Source organism: Aptenodytes patagonicus, chromosome 14 (genome assembly GCF_965638725.1).
Source record: "Aptenodytes patagonicus chromosome 14, bAptPat1.pri.cur, whole genome shotgun sequence".
NCBI classification, from domain to species: Eukaryota; Metazoa; Chordata; class Aves; order Sphenisciformes; family Spheniscidae; genus Aptenodytes; species Aptenodytes patagonicus.
Genome location: NC_134962.1, coordinates 18,401,553 through 18,419,637, shown reverse-complemented (window position 1 = coordinate 18,419,637; position 18,085 = coordinate 18,401,553). Strand labels below are relative to the sequence as shown.

The window sequence follows — 18,085 nt, the reverse complement described above, 5'->3', positions numbered from 1 at the left end:
AGTAGCAATGTATGCTGTGGATATTGACTTTTGAAACCAATACCATGCTGGTGTGATCTCTAATTGATACTGAAATAAATGTATTTTTCCTTTAGGTTGTCCTGGAAGGGAAATTCAGCAATGATGACAGCTCAACATATGATAAGCCAGTAACCTTCCTTTCCTTGAAGCTGAGGCTTGTGAATATACTTATAGGAGCTTTGCAAACGGAAACAGATCCCAACAACACTCAAATGATACTAGGTTATTTCAACTTTTTTATTTATTAACTGTGTTATAGAAGTGTCTGTCTTAAACCAAATTATTCCAGGACAGATTATTAGTCATGTGTTGCTTTGCAAGAAAAAAGATGAAATTCCTGGCAGGTTGTCATCTGTATAATCTCCCTCATACTATGGGAACATCTTGAAAAGCCTCACTTTTTCGTTAAAGTAATCTCTCTCTTTTTAGAAATGTGGAATAGTACTTGAAAAGTAGAGGTGGAAGTAAAGCGCATTCTAGCAGGAAAAGTCAGTCATAACTAGGAATCGAAATAGGAAAAAATGTTGTTTTAATATTGGGAAGGATTCTTGACTAACGGGTTACAGGAAACGCTTTCGTTTTTTGGTACGATTAAGCCTAGAAACAAACTGAAATACTGGGTGACTGGTGGTCCAGCACTGGCAGAATACAGATGACATTTGTTTAGCACTGTGTAAATCCTCAGACAAAAGCTTTGGAATAGAGTCTGGAGATGCATCATAGTTTGGCAACAACCTGTTCTTTGAGGTAATGAGTGTATTAACATTATTCTGAATACTCAGAAAGTAAGTAGAAGCTGAAAACTTGAATAGTGCATAATCTGTCGAGCTAAATATATTTTCAGACCAGTAAAAAATGTACTTGCCTTTTATTCCCGCCCCCCTCTCCCCCCCGTATTTTTCTCTCTTTATTTAGAAGTGCCTTTTTCCACATTATGGTGTTCTTGTCCTTCAGTAATTACAATACCACTTTCCTTTTGTCTGTTTAAAAAGGGAACAGACTTGCACTGTGGTGGGAGGTGTCTGCCTTGTTCTGGGAGAGCCTACCTGATTAATAGGGGAGGGAAAGAAAATGGCATGAGTGATGAAGTGAAGGGAAACAAATCCAGTCTGCAGAGACTTTTGGAAAGTTTCCTTGCAGTGGTTGAGATAGTTTCTTTACTAGTGGAAGTCTAAGGGAGAGTGATTTGAAAGAATGATTTGCAGCCACTGCTAGTGAAGGGATGAGGATGTTTATGGTTTCAAAGTGATCCTCCAAGCGAGACCCACAGAGCATCGGTGCACAGGGGGTTGCACCACCTTGGGAACCATGGGGTGATGCTCTGTTAAATCCTACCCATGCATTCCTGTACGCCTCTGCTGCGAGTTGGTGTTTGCATCCGGCTGGGTAGATGCTCTTGAGTAGATGAGGCACTTAGGGACATGGTTTAGTGGGTAGTGGTGTTGGGTCAACGGTTGGACGCGATGATCTTAGAGGTCTTTTCCAACCTCTATGATTCTGCCTCAAATGGTTTTTACCATTACTACTTCCATGATAGTCCATACCAGTCCATCTCCCCTGTATTTCTGTTGTTAACTTCACATATGGAAACAGGAGTTTATCTCCTGCTGGCTTTAGTTGGAAAGGATTCATGGATCTCCAGTTTAGCCAGATTCTCACACATGCCACCAGCTTCTCAATAAAATCAGTGTTTGTTTCCAGCTGCTCACTAAATTTTTGACAGCGAGCGGTGCATTTCCCTTCATATAGCAAGTGGTGTTTTCCTAAACAGTCATTGGGAGGGAGTAGCAAATTAAAATTGATGCCACTGAGTGCATCAGTGTCAGCGTGTTACAGGTCTACTGTTTCTTTCCTCGTCGCCTGGGGGTGGTGCTGCCAGGCAGATACAGGCTGTTCATGCAAGTTGACCTAAGGCACCCTGAATGCATTGGCAATTTTAATTTAACAGTGTGTTACACTTGTGTGTAGTTGTCTCTCTCAAGATGAAAGAGATGACTACCTGCTGGCTAGTTTGGATGCAGTAGGGTTGGCTAACCCCTGCAATTAGAGCTTCAGCTTTCTCAATACAGTATTTTGGGTACTGATGGAAAACAAAGCACGGAAAGTGAGAGGCTGGGGATGACTTCCAGGTAGAGAGAATTTCAGTGTATCCCACCTCAGATTATGCACTGGCCTCCTGATTTAGGAAATTGTGTTTATATTTTAGCCAGATTGAAATGAAAGCAATTTTTAATTTGCTCTACAAACCCACAAATTATCAATGACTCAAATATTAGCCTTTTTTTTTGTGGGGCAGGGACAGAAATGTCTTTATGAAAATAAAACTCCTTCGTCACAGATCAGTATGAGAACAAGTGTGGTCCGTTGCGCTGATGTCTTAAGGGTTGCTGAATGGACCAGACATTATTCACTTTATCTTCCAGCAGGTCGTTGTCTGTACTGCTAGTTCATTAAGACTTGAAAACATGTTTTGTTTGCCAGTCACTAGCTGCCTTTTGGCTCCTAGTGGCCAAACTGGGGAAGGGAGCCTCTTTGTGCCAGGGAAGAATGTAGCCAAGGCCAGCACTGTATAACCCTTGAGGTGGCTTTGGGCTACACAGCTCATTTTAGCGGTCTCAGTTATCTAACAAATACTGTTATTTTATTCACAGAGTCAGTAGATACCCTTAAATGTAACCTGAGTTTTTAAATTAGCGCAATCTGATGGGAGACAAGGAATGATTCCAGCCCTTCTGTGAAACCAAAATCCTTCTGAACTGAGGAATCTGAAAAACCTATGTTCAAAGCATTTTTAAAATAGCTGAAAGCACTCTCTCTCGGCTCTCATCTGCTCCAAAAAAAAAAGCCTGAAGCAAATTCTGTGTCTTATAAAACTCTTTATAAGAGTTTTTATAAAACAGGATGGCAATCCTGTATGTTAGACCTTCAGTGCTTCTTTGTAAATTTTAGCAGTGAATATTCTACTGCGGTCTTTAGTTACCTTCTCATATCTGATTCTTCAGGTGCAATGTTAAATATTGTTCAAGATTCAGCACTGTTGGAAGCCATTGGCTGTCAGATGGAAATGGTAAGTATTTTTTGTTTATGAAGTTACCACTTCAGAAAGAATGCATTAGTCATTTTATCTGCTGTTGTAAGGTGCTCAGTTAGCATCTTGAGGTTTGATCATCTTTTTTTCTCCATTGTATCTGAGAGCATCCTCTGGTATAGGGAACTCTACTCAGAAAAATCTTCTCATCGCTCAAAACTGACTTTCAATTTGCAGAACGGTGGTGAAAACAACCTCTTTAAAAGCCACAGTCGTACTAACAGTGGCATTAGCACTGCAAGTGGAGGCAGTACGGAGCCCACAACACCAGATAGTGAGAGACCGGCACAAGCCCTTCTGAGGGATTATGGTAAGGATAGCTCTTCTGGAAAAAAAAAAACAAAACACCAAAACAAACCTCTGTCACTATATGCCAGGGTGATGTTTTTTGCGGGTTTTTTTTGTTCCTAATTCTGGCTAACACATTAATATGCATGGGTGTTTTGAACCCAGGGTGGATAGCCCCTTTGTTTGTTGCCAGTTTGTGCCCTTTTGTTGGTTGTTTTTTAATCCTACTAAGGGACTCTGAACACTTCAGAAATAAGAATGTAAAAGCTCATGAAAAAGGAAGTGTTTGCAAACTGCTTTACTTCAGCATATGTTTTCAAGACACTTAGTTTTCATGAACAATAATGGGATAAGTGTACACCAAATGTAAATTACTTGCTGCATTCATTTTGGTAGCATTCCAAATGCTTGCCTGACTCTTGCAGCACCTTTTCTTAAATTATATTTAAAGAGCATTTGGGGGACTCCTGTTTTTATCAAGCAAGTAAGCAAAATGCTTGTGATGTGTCATTTGTTATAACAAGAGAATTTCTTAATTAACATTAGTTTGCTATGTCTTGTACCATGCATTTTTGAATCTTTGTAAAAAAAATTCATGTTCTACTAAATCTGTGTGTGGTAAGCTGGCCGAATGTCAAGATCCTGGAATTTAACTTACGCCTTTGGTCTTCAGTTTAACTGATGTTGACCAAATAAATGTGAGAACAGATCACCTTTTTTATATTGTAGCCTAGGTTGACAACTCTTCTTACCAACCAAAAATGTTTTTTTCCTCTAGTTCTATAACTAAGGAGAGGAGGGAGCTAGTAGGAGAGACTTCAGTGTATTCTAGGGGTTCATATTAAGATGTTGGTGCTTTCCCTACAGGATTTGTGTTTGAAATTATTAAAGTGCTAGTTTTCAGCACACCATTTGAATTGTGTGTTTAATTTGTATGGGTTTTCATTGACAAGTCCTTGTAAAAATATCCCTTTGTAAGATTAAAAAAAAAATCTTTTAAATATTTGACTTATTGAGACTTTAAACCGTGACATAACTTGAAAGACATTTTTGTAATACTCATTTTATTGGACCTTTTTTTCCTATGCACAGAAGGTAAGGGTGTATGAAATTTATGAAAAGAATTTGAAGCAGGATGCTTCAAACAAGAGAACTGAAAACAAGATGGTCTATTTTTACTGGGATTATCCAAAATGTCTTTTTAAAAACAATAGAGATAAGCTTGTCTGAATGATTTGTATAATGTCTGGTGGTGTATATAAGGGAGTTAGCCTGTGCAAAAGTGACCAAACCAACTTCTAGATTCTGGGTTTTGTATATTTTTATTTTATGTGTGTATTGTGGCTGCTTTGGCTTGTGCTTGTGCTTTGCTTATTGTCACTAATGCTTAGTTATTTTCCCTCCCTGTGGTATGTGATATTTGGGTTATATCCTAGCTCTTAATACAGATACAGCTGCTGGACTACTGATACGTAGTATTCACCTGGTAACCCAAAGACTCAACTCACAGTGGAGGCAGGACATGAGTATCTCTCTGGCTGCACTGGAGCTTCTGTCTGGACTGGCAAAGGTGAGAGGTGAAGTTTTGTGTGCTCTGGCCTCTTCTCAAAGGGTGATTATAGTCCTGTTTAGGTGAAAGTCATATGCCACCAAACAGATGTCTGTCTGAGTTTGTCAGCAAATGTTCTGTTTGGACATGAGAAAAAACAGTATTCATTTTGTACTTCATCTTCTCCTAATGTAAATGCTCTGTGGCTCAAACGATGTGTGCCCTGTAAATGCCTGTTGGCTGAAAGTGAAGCTCAGGGTGGCTTGTTCAGATACATGTGGCTCTACTGTACAATTCTGGCTGGTTTTGTTGAGCTAGCTGGATGGCTCCTAACCTCTCTCATGGATTCCCATGCGTGTCTGGTTTTGGTTTTTGTTTTGTTTTGTTTTTTACACTACAGGGGATGCATCTGCCATATTAGGTTACACAGTTGAGGAAAAACTTGCCACTAAGCTTCCAGTGGCAGTGTAGGGGCTTGGGCCATTAGTTTTCAACCCCCCTGTGAACCATTTATCATAGCTTTGCTTGGCTGGGTGGCCAGTCTGTCTGTTCACTGTGTAACCAGACTTAGAAACAAGAGTTTTTATTGCTGTTACTTGGCAGATTGCAAATATGCCAGAGTATTACAGAAAGGGCAATTAAGTTGTTCAAGCGTTGTACCTGCTTTTCCCCTTCCATCTCACCTTGGAAATAGTTTTCTGAGCTTAGAAAATGATAGTGTATTTCTAATATGAAGGTGTCACCTTCTGCAGAGCTTTATCTGCACACAGTTCCTTGATTCAACAGCAAATAACTGAAGTAAAACTACTGGGTGGGGGGGCTCTCTGAGAAGTAAAATGCCCTTTTCTGCTTGAGGGCTCTTGTCCCCAAGCTGGAATTCATGACACTTGTTAAGCAATAGTCCAGTGTATTTACAGCAGCCACCATGACCTGGTGTGACAGTTCAGCATTTCCTGACGCATTCCCCCGGGAACTTGACAGATCTCTTTGAAATACGCATGTCTCAGGCATTTTTTTAGAGCGTGGAGTCAGCACTGAGCCATGTTGGACTGGGTGCTTATTTTATTACTGCAGTAGCATAAGCTGAAGGATGCATTTGAAACTGTTCTGCAATGAATTAATGTATGGTTATTGGGTCTTACAGAGCGTCATACAGAACCAGGGGTTCCTGCAGCTTGTGTGGTTAAGCCAGGTTTTTGGGTTTTTTTCTTGGCTTGCAATGAGATGGAAATGTGGAAATATATTATCTTTTCAAATGCCTGCCCAGGTTAATATTAAATATTGTAATCTTTGTATAATTCTCTTGCAACTGAAGTAATTCTTCCTCTGGGGTATCTTGGATATCTTTCCCCTTCGTAATGAAGAAGGTAGAAAGGGATCACCTCTTACTGTGGAGTTGGAGAACCAGTTCTGCTTGTGCATTTGGAGGTGACAATTTCCAAAGCCCTTCTCAGGTTAGAGGCTGCCCTGTCTTGTCTGTTCAGCACCAGGATATTAGTGGGACTTGGTAAATTAAAAAAATCCTGTTTCCTGCAAGAGTGCTGGTTCACCAACCTGCTTTTCATAAGCTCATCTTGAGGGGACTCTATTTGCCATAGATCTTACGCTTCTGAAGGAAATGCTGCCTTCGTCCTAGGGCTCTGAATTGTCATCCGCCCCGCTGTGTGGAGTACAGCTGCCTGGCTCCAGTGTTGTCACCAGCAAGACCATCCACCTTCCTGCTTGAATAAGGGTGCACCTTAATGAGTAAAGCTTTATATGGCATGGTCAAATGCTGCAGAGTAGAAAGATCCACCTTTAACTGACTGTTCCTGTGCCAAGTTACAGGTTGGGAAGAAAAGAGAATAGAATTTCAGTTCTTTAGTTTTATAATGTAGATCCTCATGCCTCAGTGTACTCAGTGTACATACCTCTTCACTAACCCTCCGGTCTGGAGCCTTGCTCCCTGAAGCCCTGAGTTGGGGGAGAAGCTGAGGGGTTTTTGCAGTGAGTTTTGGGAGAGGAGTTATGGAGTTTTTTGCCAATATGCTTGTCTGAGGGTGGGTTTTCTGTCCCTTTTCACTGGTGAAAGTTACTGTGCTGACAAAATAAGCCTAGTGGAAAGTTATGTGAGTGGAATGAAGCCCCGTGGAAGGGAGACTTGGCAGTGAGTGGGTTCTCAGAGATACAGAATGGGTTGCTATAGCTGAAGGAGAGAGAGGTATTTGCTGAAAATGTTTTAAATGCTAATTTATTCAGCTCGCAATTAGTTTCTTATCAAACCATATTGGTACCACTCTTGCTTTTGGAAACCAAGCCATGCAATGTGGTGGCACCTCAATGCAGCATTTCTTTCTTTTAAGTTTCAATATCCATCACTGTTAAATATTTTTACCCACAGCTTTTAAGCTGTAATCATAAAAGAGCTCAACCATTTATTCCTATTTCTTAAAACTGCATTTAAAAATGCTTTTAAAAACGATTTCTTCTCTGAAGGATTTTTGTGGAGGAATTCTCATCCTCTCCTGCTTGCTTTACACAGGTGAAAGTGGTGGTTGATTCCTCTGATCGGAAGAGAGCTATTAGTTCAGTGTGCAGCTACATAGTGTACCAGTGCAGCCGCCCAGCCCCGCTCCACTCCCGTGACCTTCACTCCATGATCGTTGCAGCTTTCCAGTGCCTCTGCGTCTGGCTCACTGAGCACCCCGACATGCTGGATGAGAAGGTAAGAGTCTCTGGTTGTATGTATTTCGAGCACTCCAAATTGTAATGCCTTTCGTGCCTGACCTGTCTGTTCTTGATACTTTAAAATAATGTGGTTTTCTTAGTTTTCAAAAGTATACTAGGAATTTCAAAACTGGTTTCCATGCAAAATAGTTTTGAATTTTGATTTCTGCTCTTTATTCACCAAGAATGTTTTTGGCTTTAAAATTGCCTTTCATATTTCTAAGAATGTCTTGATCTTTCTTCTTGCTTTGTGAAACTAGAAAATGAGAGAAGAAAAGAAAACCTGAAAAAGCATCATCTAGACTTAACGGAATTCCTTTGATGCTAATATTTTGATAATCATAGCTTGTTTCACCAAGAAACCAGTTTTCTAGAAACTGAGCAAGGCTCAATCCAAGATGGAATTTGCTTGGGAAGCTTGAAAAGAGCAGGAAATGAAAGATGCGTGTTTCCAACAGCCTTCTGTCCTGCTGTTCAAAAAAATAAATAAAAAAAAATTTGAGTGCATATTTACATTGTTGGTCTCCTTGCAGAGGCAGCTCAGTGATCTTTCTATATTTTTACATATAATGTATATTAATATGTATTATATAATATATTAATGTAGCTTCATATAGAACATATGTTTTATATATCTTTATATTTTGTTTATATACTCTGTAGCATCTATAAAAATATTTATATTAAAAAAAAGAAAATTGAAAACCCACAAGCAGGACTTTATTTAAAGATGCTTTCTGCATGCACTTTGGGGTACTGGCATGGCAGTAGGTGACTAGGACAGGATGGTTTCCCTGGATGTGGCACAGCATGGGTTTATTCAGCTGCATAATGTTTTACTTCCTTTCATTAGGTTCTTTTTTTGTTTTTGTTATCACTGCATATTGAGATAGTGTTGCATACTGTGTGTTGTATATACTGGACACTTAGTAGCTTGTTCCTGAGTCATGATAGTCAGGTGAGGACCTTTCATTGCATTTGGAAGTATTAGAATTGCAATTTTCCAGGTGCCTCACCTTATATTTGCTTTGAATTTCACCTGCTGTTTTACTAGCCAACACTGTAAATGCCTTCTGTAATTCTTCATGGCCAGTCTTTGCATCTTGACACTGATTAATTTTGCTCTGTCAGAAAACTTTTAATCTTCCTCTTCACCTCTTCAATTATGAATATAAGGAGGGACACAGGCCAAGGCATAGAACCCTGCCTGGTCTCTGGTGGTAAAAACTGACCGCTTGTGTTCAGATTTTAGGCACTTATTTATTCATGAGAACACTTTCCTTTGTTCTATAGCTCAAGCCATGAGATTTGAACTTTTGTTGTAGTAATCCAAGTATTTTCAGCAAACAATTTTGTAATGAGCAACACCTGTGAGTCATACCTGCGGTTCTACTGTGTGTTGGCCTCTCCTGTAATAAATTCGTTGAAGCTTTGCTGTGTACTTTTAGAATATTGTTATTGTTCTTTTCGAATGATGAATAATTTTGGATGAATTAGATACATGGTATGAATTAGATACCATGATATATTTTACTCATGAAAAGCTGTTGGCAATTGAAAGATTTGGAGAAGGTTTTCTTGCAGTTTTCCAGATGAGTTCATTCTTAATGTGCTTAGAACTTAAAAGTTGTGAAGAGAGTCTCAGAAATGCATTTATTCTCTTTAAATATGTTTATGTTTTTCAATTGCAACTCCTAGTAGTCCTCTTGGCAATTTTGTACATATGTAATGGAATATATTGTGTATATTCATTCAGAGCATTTTATACCATTAGAATACAAACATGAGTAGACATCTATAGATGGGGAAAATATCATTCCTGTAGCAAATGTGATCTTATTCCAAGACTGTCTGTTAGAATAATCTTCTGCCTTTATTTCTGAGCTCATATTACCAGCAGTACTTTATTTTAATCGATGGTGTATTACTGTTTCACTGAGGTCTTGGAGACATTTATCAGAGTGCTTCTGCTTTAAGGTGGTTCCTCTTGTGTTTTAGGATTGTTTAAAAGAGGTACTGGAGATTGTGGAGCTGGGCATTTCGGGAAGTAAATCCAAAAGCAGTGAACAAGAGGTCAAGTACAAAGGAGATAAGGAGCCAAACCCTGCATCCATGAGAGTGAAGGATGCTGCTGAAGCTACACTAACGTGGTATGTAATTTGTCAGAGCGTGTTTACTGTTTAGCATTGCCTTGTCTGAGGGTGTTTTAATTAGGAGTTCCCAGCTGCTGAGATCTCTGTGATGTAGCAAGAGCATTTGAAAAGTCAGGCAGAAGCTCCCTCTGTCTTGCCCTTTGGGCAGGGTTGTCCTGTGCTCTGCCTTAGCTGTCTTCCCCCTCCCATTACAGGTGTTCAACAGAAAAAAGATCCTTGTGATTTCTGCCTTCCCCTCCTGCCTGTTCTCTTCCCCTCTGCCATGCCTCTCTTTGCTCTGGGAGAGCAAAACCCAAGCCCTCCTGCAGCCCCTGGTATTCTGTTCTTGGCCAGACCTCTCTGCAGACAGCAGTTCCCTCTATCTCCCACTTGACCTAGTGATCCTGTCTCTCCATTCCCCCTTCTCCTTATCCTCAGCCCGACAAGATATGTCATCCCCATACCGATTGGGAAATTGATAGACACTGTCTCATGTGTAACACAGCAAGGAATGGCACATGCAGCAGATGTAAGCTGGGGCAGGGTGGGATGTCATTCTGCCCACGGCATTGGGCTTACTTTAATATATTTGAGAGGTTCTGCTGGAAATGCAGTAACAGATAATGTGTGGGTTGGGGAGGGGAAGCACAGAGAGGAAAACTGAGATTTGCTCCAGAGAAGTTGAAAAGCACTGTTTTACTGGATGAACAGCATGATGGTAGACAGGACAGATTGAGGATGGGTAGGATAAATATGTTTTGCAAAAGGCAATAGCTGCTTTCTTTTTTGCTCTGCTTTGCAATAAAATTGTTATAAACTTTACTGTTAGTAAAAACAACTACTCATTGGAAATTGTGGACAAACCTTTATTGTTGCCTAAAAGTTTCTCTTTTCATTTAGAGAGATGAAACTATCTGTTCTCAGAGTAAAGTGGAAAAGTGTGTGGGGAGGACTTCAATAAACTTACTTTTGGTCTGGGTGGTGGTGTTAAGAGTAAAGTCCTGAGATCACATGATTTTCAGTCGGACCACTCTCATTATTAGTTCCTGCCATAGAAATTTTCCATTTCTAATAGTATTAGGTAGATCCTGTACAACTTCAGATGATTTAAATGGGTACTTCTATGATCTTCCCAAGGCCGTGGCTCCAAGGAGGTAGGCACTGTTGGACCACACCTGGAGGCTTTCTCCCAGGGAAGGTTACCATCTATGGTAGTCATGCTTGTGTGATCCTGGGCCTTTCTTAAAAGGTTTTAAGTTAATGTAATCTGTACTTGAAGAAAGCAAAGACAATCATAACTATTGCATCTACCCTGTCTTGCTTGTTGATATAAGAGTGGGCTAAAGTATGGATGATTATCTCCAATCATCCATAATCTTCTTATGAGAATGAACATAAAAAAAGCTGTGGAAGGGTACAGATTTTCATGCTTTAAAGCATATCTTAATATCTTTATAACCTAGGTTATAAAGAAACTCATTCTGTAGGCAGAGTACCCTTCTTTGTAGGTTTTCATGTATTTGTTTCTGAAGTTACTGGTTCTGTTTTAAAACAAGCTGATGGGAGAGGGCAGGCTTGCCCTGATAGGGTAACTGCTTGTGTCAAGATACAAATGAAGAACAGGAGTGAAGGTCTGTGCTTGGGTGGAACAGTTCGCTTTCTTAATCTGTCATAACTCTTAACTTTTTTTTCTCACTTGCAGTATTATGCAGTTACTTGGAGCGTTTCCTTCTCCCAGTGGCCCTGCTTCTCCTTGCAGCTTGGTGAATGAAACCACATTAATTAAATATTCTCGTCTACCTACCATAAACAAGCATAGCTTCCGTTACTTTGTTTTGGATAATAGTGTCATCCTGGCGATGTTGGAGCAGCCTCTAGGGAATGAACAGAGTAAGTTCATACTTCCCATTTCCTTCTGCCTCTGGTTAAAACTCTCTGTATGGAGCTGCAAAACAAAGGTGCTTCATCAAGCGTCTCTCACATTTCAGGGGCTTACCTGTTCTGTGGGTGTGCGATTGAGCAGAGTGTTGTTCTGGGATGAAGTGGTGGGAATAACTTTAATGCCACTGATAGTTAAACAAGTTCAAGCCCATCCAAATTGTTCATGCAGTTGTCTGTCTTTCACCCAGTTAGATCAGATACTTGCAGCTGACTGCCATCTAAATTATTGCCGATGGACAAAAGCAATAGCATTACATTTTGAAAACATCCTTGTTCATGAAAGAATGAAAATATAAAGAGTATAGGAGGCTTGATAGGGATAAGTGCTCAACAAATGGTTGATGTGACATCTTTATGCTTGCACAGTTGCTTTTGCTTGCTTTAGGTCTCCTGTTACTAAATGTTTCTGTGGGTGCTTTCAGCTCAAATGGTTTTAGTTGCTTAGGAGCTGTTATAACTTTCCTGTGTACCATCCTGTTCTATCAATTTACACCTATTGTAAAGGAGACCTATCACAGGGTATTGGCTTTCACAACTGAATCTAACTTGTTTCAGCCTCATATGCTTTGACCAACAAGAATTCATATTAAAAAAATCTGGTATTAAATTACATGATGCTTTGAACTGAATAACTGATCCCCCTGTAAGTCTTCATCTATCATGGCATTACCAAACAGAATAGATGAAAATTCTCTTATATGCTACCTCAGTTTACGATTAATGTATGTTAGATCTGATCTGCCACAGATATATTTTCCTCATCTATGGACAGGATGGAGTCTAGATACTAGTCTTGAAAACAGAGGTTGCACAGAACTTCATGAACTGGCTAAGAGAAGTTGTTACTTTGAGTTGTGGTCCAGAGTGCTCCAACCTCATTGAGAATCACTAAACAGATCTTACAGAAAGTGCTGATGCTGGGAGCCATTGCCGCACGTCCACCCACAGTCTATTTGAGCAAGCATGTTCCTGACTAGAATGCATTAGAACACGCTAGAACAGCTGAGCAATTCTCATCCTTACTCTGCCTCTGCTAAATGCATTACTGAGGAATCCTATTAGATTAACTATTAGAATCTCAAATTAGATTATCCTGTTGTGCATGACTTGCTTACAAATCCCCTTTGAATTACAAGATTAATTGCAGTAATGCACAAGTATGTCAGATCACTTTTGAGGCAGATCACTGAAGTGGATGATTGTAGGGAGCTGGTTTGGTTTGTCTATATGTGTGCTTATGTAGCTATGCTGCACCCTGACTTCCCATGAAATACTGGGGAAGGAATATATGTCTGCTAGTTACCTGATGGTGTCAATTTGTGGTTTATGTGCACAAAAGACAAATATAAATAATTTTCAAAAGAAAAGCTGTAGAGGTATGATGATCCCTTTTCTAAGTGGCTAATATCGGTGGCCGTTTAAGTCTCAAAGGAAGACTGAAATCTCTGCAGTGTTAAAACCACCATTGTGCAAGTTGAAAGGCACCTCAGGAATCTGCAGTCTAACCTCCTGCGCTAAATAAGGTCAATACTGAATTCAGACCAGGACAATGCAACCTGACATCGTCCAAGTAGGTCTTGAAAACCTATGAGGACAACTTCTCTGTGTCCCTATTCCTTGTGGTGAAAAATCTTCCACGATGTGAAGTCAGAATCTTCCCCTGTCTTAGTTTGACCATTATCTCTTGTCCTTCCACTGTTCTTACTGCTGCTGTTTTGTGTGGGACCTTTACCAGAAGGTCTTGGAAGTATCATGGAAACTGTCTCCGTATGGTCATTTGTCTTACCTAAACAGGCAGTGGCTGGACAATCTTTTTTCATTTCCTGGAGATAATTTGGAGAGAAACAGTGATCTGCATGAATTTGGATGAAAGTTACTTTTAATGATGAAACTGAGCTGGCAACTACTGAACAGACCACAAAGTAGACTAGTACTTCCCTGCTGCAGAGAGGAGGATTGATTCTCCTCACCAGGAATTGTCTTCGGGGTCAGGGAGGAGTTAACCCTGAAAACAAAATCTCTGTCATCATGCCTGCATTTCTTTCTGGTTAAATTATTGCACAGTGAACTGTTTGCAATTTATGATGATGTATTATTCTCTTAACCCATGTGCTTTGCAGATGACTCTTTCCCCTCTGTCACGGTTTTGATCCGTGGGACATCTGGAAGATTTGCATGGGCCCAGCAACTCTGTCTTTTACCAAGAGGAGCTAAAGCAAATCAAAAGGTCTCTGTCAAAGCCCGTAAAGAAATCTTTAACTTAGAGATGTTCAGCAGAAATTCCACTAATGTGAGACAGCCCCACAGAGCTGGTGATTATACATTAAGGCTGAGCCACGGGGCCTTTAGCTGTAGGTAATGTGACACATCTCTGGTGACTCTTTACGACTTGTGATTAATATTAAATACAGGCTGTGAAATTGCTGTTGCCTTCTAGACTTGTTTAAGGGGAGGGGGCATTCTCTTTTTTTTTTTTTGAAAGCATCTTCTGAGGTGATGGGGCAATGGACAGTGTATTTAGTGTGTAGGCATGAGTGTTGGTGCTGATTTTAGGATCTCGGGCAAAGCCCTTGCAGCAGAGGCAGCGAAGTCTGGAGGTGTAGAATGAGATGCTGCAGGGAGAACAGCTATTCAAGCTACAAAGCCCAGTGTTGCAAAGATGGCTGTAAACCTGCTGTGAAAAAAAAATTATCCAGATGAACTCTGGAACAGCTCTGGAGAGGAATATTGGAGGAGAAATACCCCAATCTCATTTTACAGTAAAATCTCTTACTGCAGTTGTCTAGTGGAGCATGTCCTGTTATCAAAATTCCTGTCTGTTTGTGAACTTTTCCAAATCTTCGAACTCTTCACAAGCCCCTCAGCAAAATAAAGTAAATAATAATGTAGCTGAAATGAGGGCCTGTCCGTCTCAGCTGTCACATTCACATTTGGATGAATCTGGTCTCTGCAAAGCAGCCTTTGTGAAGACCTCCACGTGATGCCTTTGGAGCTGTGCTGTCACTGAAGCTGAGCCATTTCACTAAATAGTGTCAGTCCAAGTGTGCTACCTCCCACACCAAAGGAGAAGTCATGTCCTGGCTGCCGACTTCCTTACCAGTTTTAAGGGAACTTTTCCAACTTAAGGCATTCTGTAACTTTAATGTTAACAGCTTTGTCCTTTTGAAGCTTAATTGGTAGTAAATAAATTTATAAAGCGGCACTCAAGATGTAATTAAAGGTCTTGCTTGCTTGGACCTTATGCACCTGCAAACCTGCACCTAGATCTTTTGTTGCTTTCATTGGTAACTTCAAGTTTTGAATTACAGACTAACGGTTTAGAACATAATGTAGTAACAATGTCAGAATTTCAGTATGATACATTATGCAAGCCCTTTTGATCTTCTGGCAGTGCATCCCTCTCCTGACCCACAGCATTGCTGCTGTTCTCTTCCAGGACTTCTCAGCTTGACTTGTGATCATCATAGTCAGCAGGGTTAAAGTGGAGGCTTCTCAAACAGCTGGTAGCTTTCGCTCAATACAGTTAGAATGGGCTGAAAATAAGTTGCCATGTAAGCTTGCCATTTTTGGGGGGGATTTGCAAGTGCTTAGAGGTTAGGTGGTAAGTAGGGTTCATAGGTTCCAGGAGTGCAGCCACCAAAATGGGCAAACTGTGTCTCAAAATTTACAGCCACATTTTTAATACAAGTCTATTAGTTTAAAGTACTTACTGAATGCTTTTTAGTGATACCTCTCAGTAATGGATTAGTGTACTGGTGGTGGTGGTGGTAAACGTTTTCCATCTATTGTAATAAAGTATTGTCTAGTGTTACGATGCCTTGAATGTAAAAACCGTCCCCCTTTTTTGTCAGACTTTTGTACCAGAACCTCGACCAGCTCCTAAAAATGATGTTGGATTGAAATACAGTGTGAAGCACCGCCCTTTTCCTGAAGAAGTGGACAAGATCCCATTTGTGAAAGCTGACTTGAGCATTCCAGATTTACATGAAATTGTGAATGAGGAAGTAAGTAACTCTTAGTCTCTGAGTTAATTTTGTTCTTAGGGGTTTTTTGTCTGTTCATGAATCATACACTAATGTCTTACTGTATATAGTTTTACTCTTTAGCTTGACTAATTTCATATTAATAGAATAATAACCTCTGCTAACTAATGAAATCTGTGTGCACTTCTCCAGGAAGATGACAATGCTTTGACGTGTTTTTTGGGAGGCGCTGCTCAACATGTTTTGTTACAGATCCTAATATCCTGGTATTGCTAGGAAGCAATGACTTGCATTTTGTTGCTACTTCTGGGGAAATGGAAGGGGCTTTTTTGAGACCGCCTGGGGGAGGAGGAGGGTGTGTATCTCCAACATATTTTAAAGTTTCATAGTGCCAAATGTGTTTTAGTTTCTCTTCACTTGAAAGGGAGAAGCTGTAGCTGATACTGGATACATAAATTTGCAACAGCTCTCCCATGCAAACAGGGTGTTTAGATGTTCACTTTGTAACATTTCAAGGTCGTCTTGATAGTGCTTTAGTAAACATCCTGGTGGTGGAGTTGCAGCTGCTGCTCTGCCTGTGGCTTACAACTTTCCTAAATGATGGAGCTGTTTTCTTAGTGGATCTTAGTGATCTTGGTGGAATCACCATTTCATGCAATGTTTTTCAGCTCGAAGAGCGACACGAGAAGCTGAGGAATGGCATGGCTCAGCAGATTATTTTTGAGACTTCCATAGATCAGAAAAGTGAAGAGGAGTGGCGGAAGAAGAGCTTTCCTGATCCGATCACGGAGTGTAAGCCCCCACCACCGGCACAGGAGTTCCAGACAGCACGCCTGTTCCTCTCTCACTTCGGGTTTCTCTCACTAGAGGCATTGAAGGTGACCTGATGCTTCTTAGCGTTGTGCAAATGCCCTCAGTACCCATATGGTCTGGCAAAAGAAGAAAACTAAATTTTGTTAGTGGAAGATCTTCTGTGTAATTCCAACTACTGTTAAGCTGTAGTCTGATCAAATAAAGTGATGGATTCCAGTCTTCCAGGATTGAGAGCAGGGTTGTGAAAGGCCATGCCTCAAGTTGAACATGCTCTGAATACGTGGCTCTATCTTTATTTTTGCAGTGGGTACATAAGCTATCGCATTCATGTGTTCATACCTGAAGTCATTCCCTCAGCTTAAGTTAGGTTTTGGGGTGGTACTTTGAGAGTTTCTGAAATATGACTGCCTTAGAAGTTCTTCTGCAGAGATGTTTGTGCTGAAGTGGCTTAATCATAAGTTCATATATTGGGAGTACATATAGGTTGTAGAGCTTTCTTTTTAAAGTTAAAATAACAACAGTTTATAGAGATGATCCATATTAATCTGAAATTCTGCCTTTTACCTGTGGATTCTCCCTCTTATTCATTGCATTTTCTTCCAGAAAACCGTCAACAAAAGTAGACAATGGAGCTTTTGCAAAAATGATGTCTAAAAGTGCTTAATATTTTATATATTATTGATATATAAGTTAATAAATATGAAACTACACATGTCATAGAATCATAGAATAGTTTGGCTTGGAAGGGAGCTCTAAAGATCATCTAGTCCAACCCCCCTGCCGTGGGCAGGGACATCTTCAACTAGATCAGGTTGCTCAGAGCCCCATCCAACCTGACCTGGAACGTTTCCAGGGATGGGGCATCCATCCACCACCTCTCTGGGCAATCTGGGCCAGTGTTTCACCACCCTCAGCGTAAAACATTTCTTCCTTATATCTAGTCTGAATCTACCCCCCTTAGTTTAAAGCCATTCCCCCTTGTCCTGTCACAGCAGCCCCTGCTAAAAAGTTCGCCACCATCTTTTTTATAAGCCCCCTTTAAGTACTGACAGGCTGCAAGAAGGTCTCCCCAAAGCCTTCTCTTCTCTAGGCTGAACAACCCCAACCCTCTCAGCCTTTCCTCGCAGGAGAGGTGTTCCGTCCCCCTGATCATTTTCGTGGCCCTCTTCTGGACCTGCTCCAACAGGTCCGTGTCCTTCTTGTGCTGAGGGCTCCAGAGCTGGACGCAGTACTCCAGGTGGGGTCTCACCAGAGCAGAGTAGAGGGGCAGAATCCCCTCTCTCAACCTGCTGGCCACGCTGCTGGTGATGCAGCCCAGGATACGATTGGCCTTCTGGGCTGCGAGCGCACATTGCTGGCTCATGTCCAGCTTTTCATCCACCAGTACCCCCAAGTCCTTCTCGGCAGGGCTGCTCGCAATCCCTTCATCCCCCAGCCTGTATTGATACTGGGGGTTGCCCCGACCCAGGTGCAGGACCTTGCACTTGGCCTTGTTAAACCTCATGAGGTTCACACAGGCCCACTTCTCCAGCTTGTCCAGGTCCCTCTGGATGGCATCCCGTCC

The 18,085-nt window shown here is 40.9% G+C and overlaps 1 protein-coding gene across 5 annotated transcripts in view; it reads left to right on the top strand.

Moving 5' to 3' along the window:
• The window catches only part of RALGAPB (Ral GTPase activating protein non-catalytic subunit beta), a 72,875-nt gene that overhangs the window by 36,103 nt on the left and 18,687 nt on the right, over positions 1-18,085 (top strand). For 3 of the 5 annotated variants that reach the window (XM_076352496.1, XM_076352498.1, XM_076352495.1), the window contains 10 exons: positions 96-243; positions 3,024-3,088; positions 3,287-3,419; positions 4,834-4,967; positions 7,468-7,650; positions 9,651-9,802; positions 11,487-11,674; positions 13,846-13,952; positions 15,577-15,729; positions 16,377-16,586. In XM_076352496.1, coding sequence (XP_076208611.1) covers positions 96-243; positions 3,024-3,088; positions 3,287-3,419; positions 4,834-4,967; positions 7,468-7,650; positions 9,651-9,802; positions 11,487-11,674; positions 13,846-13,952; positions 15,577-15,729; positions 16,377-16,586 — 1,473 coding nt within the window. The remainder of the gene's footprint in view (positions 1-95; positions 244-3,023; positions 3,089-3,286; positions 3,420-4,833; positions 4,968-7,467; positions 7,651-9,650; positions 9,803-11,486; positions 11,675-13,845; positions 13,953-15,576; positions 15,730-16,376; positions 16,587-18,085) is intronic. The other 2 variants (XM_076352499.1, XM_076352497.1) reach the window with 1 other exon arrangement.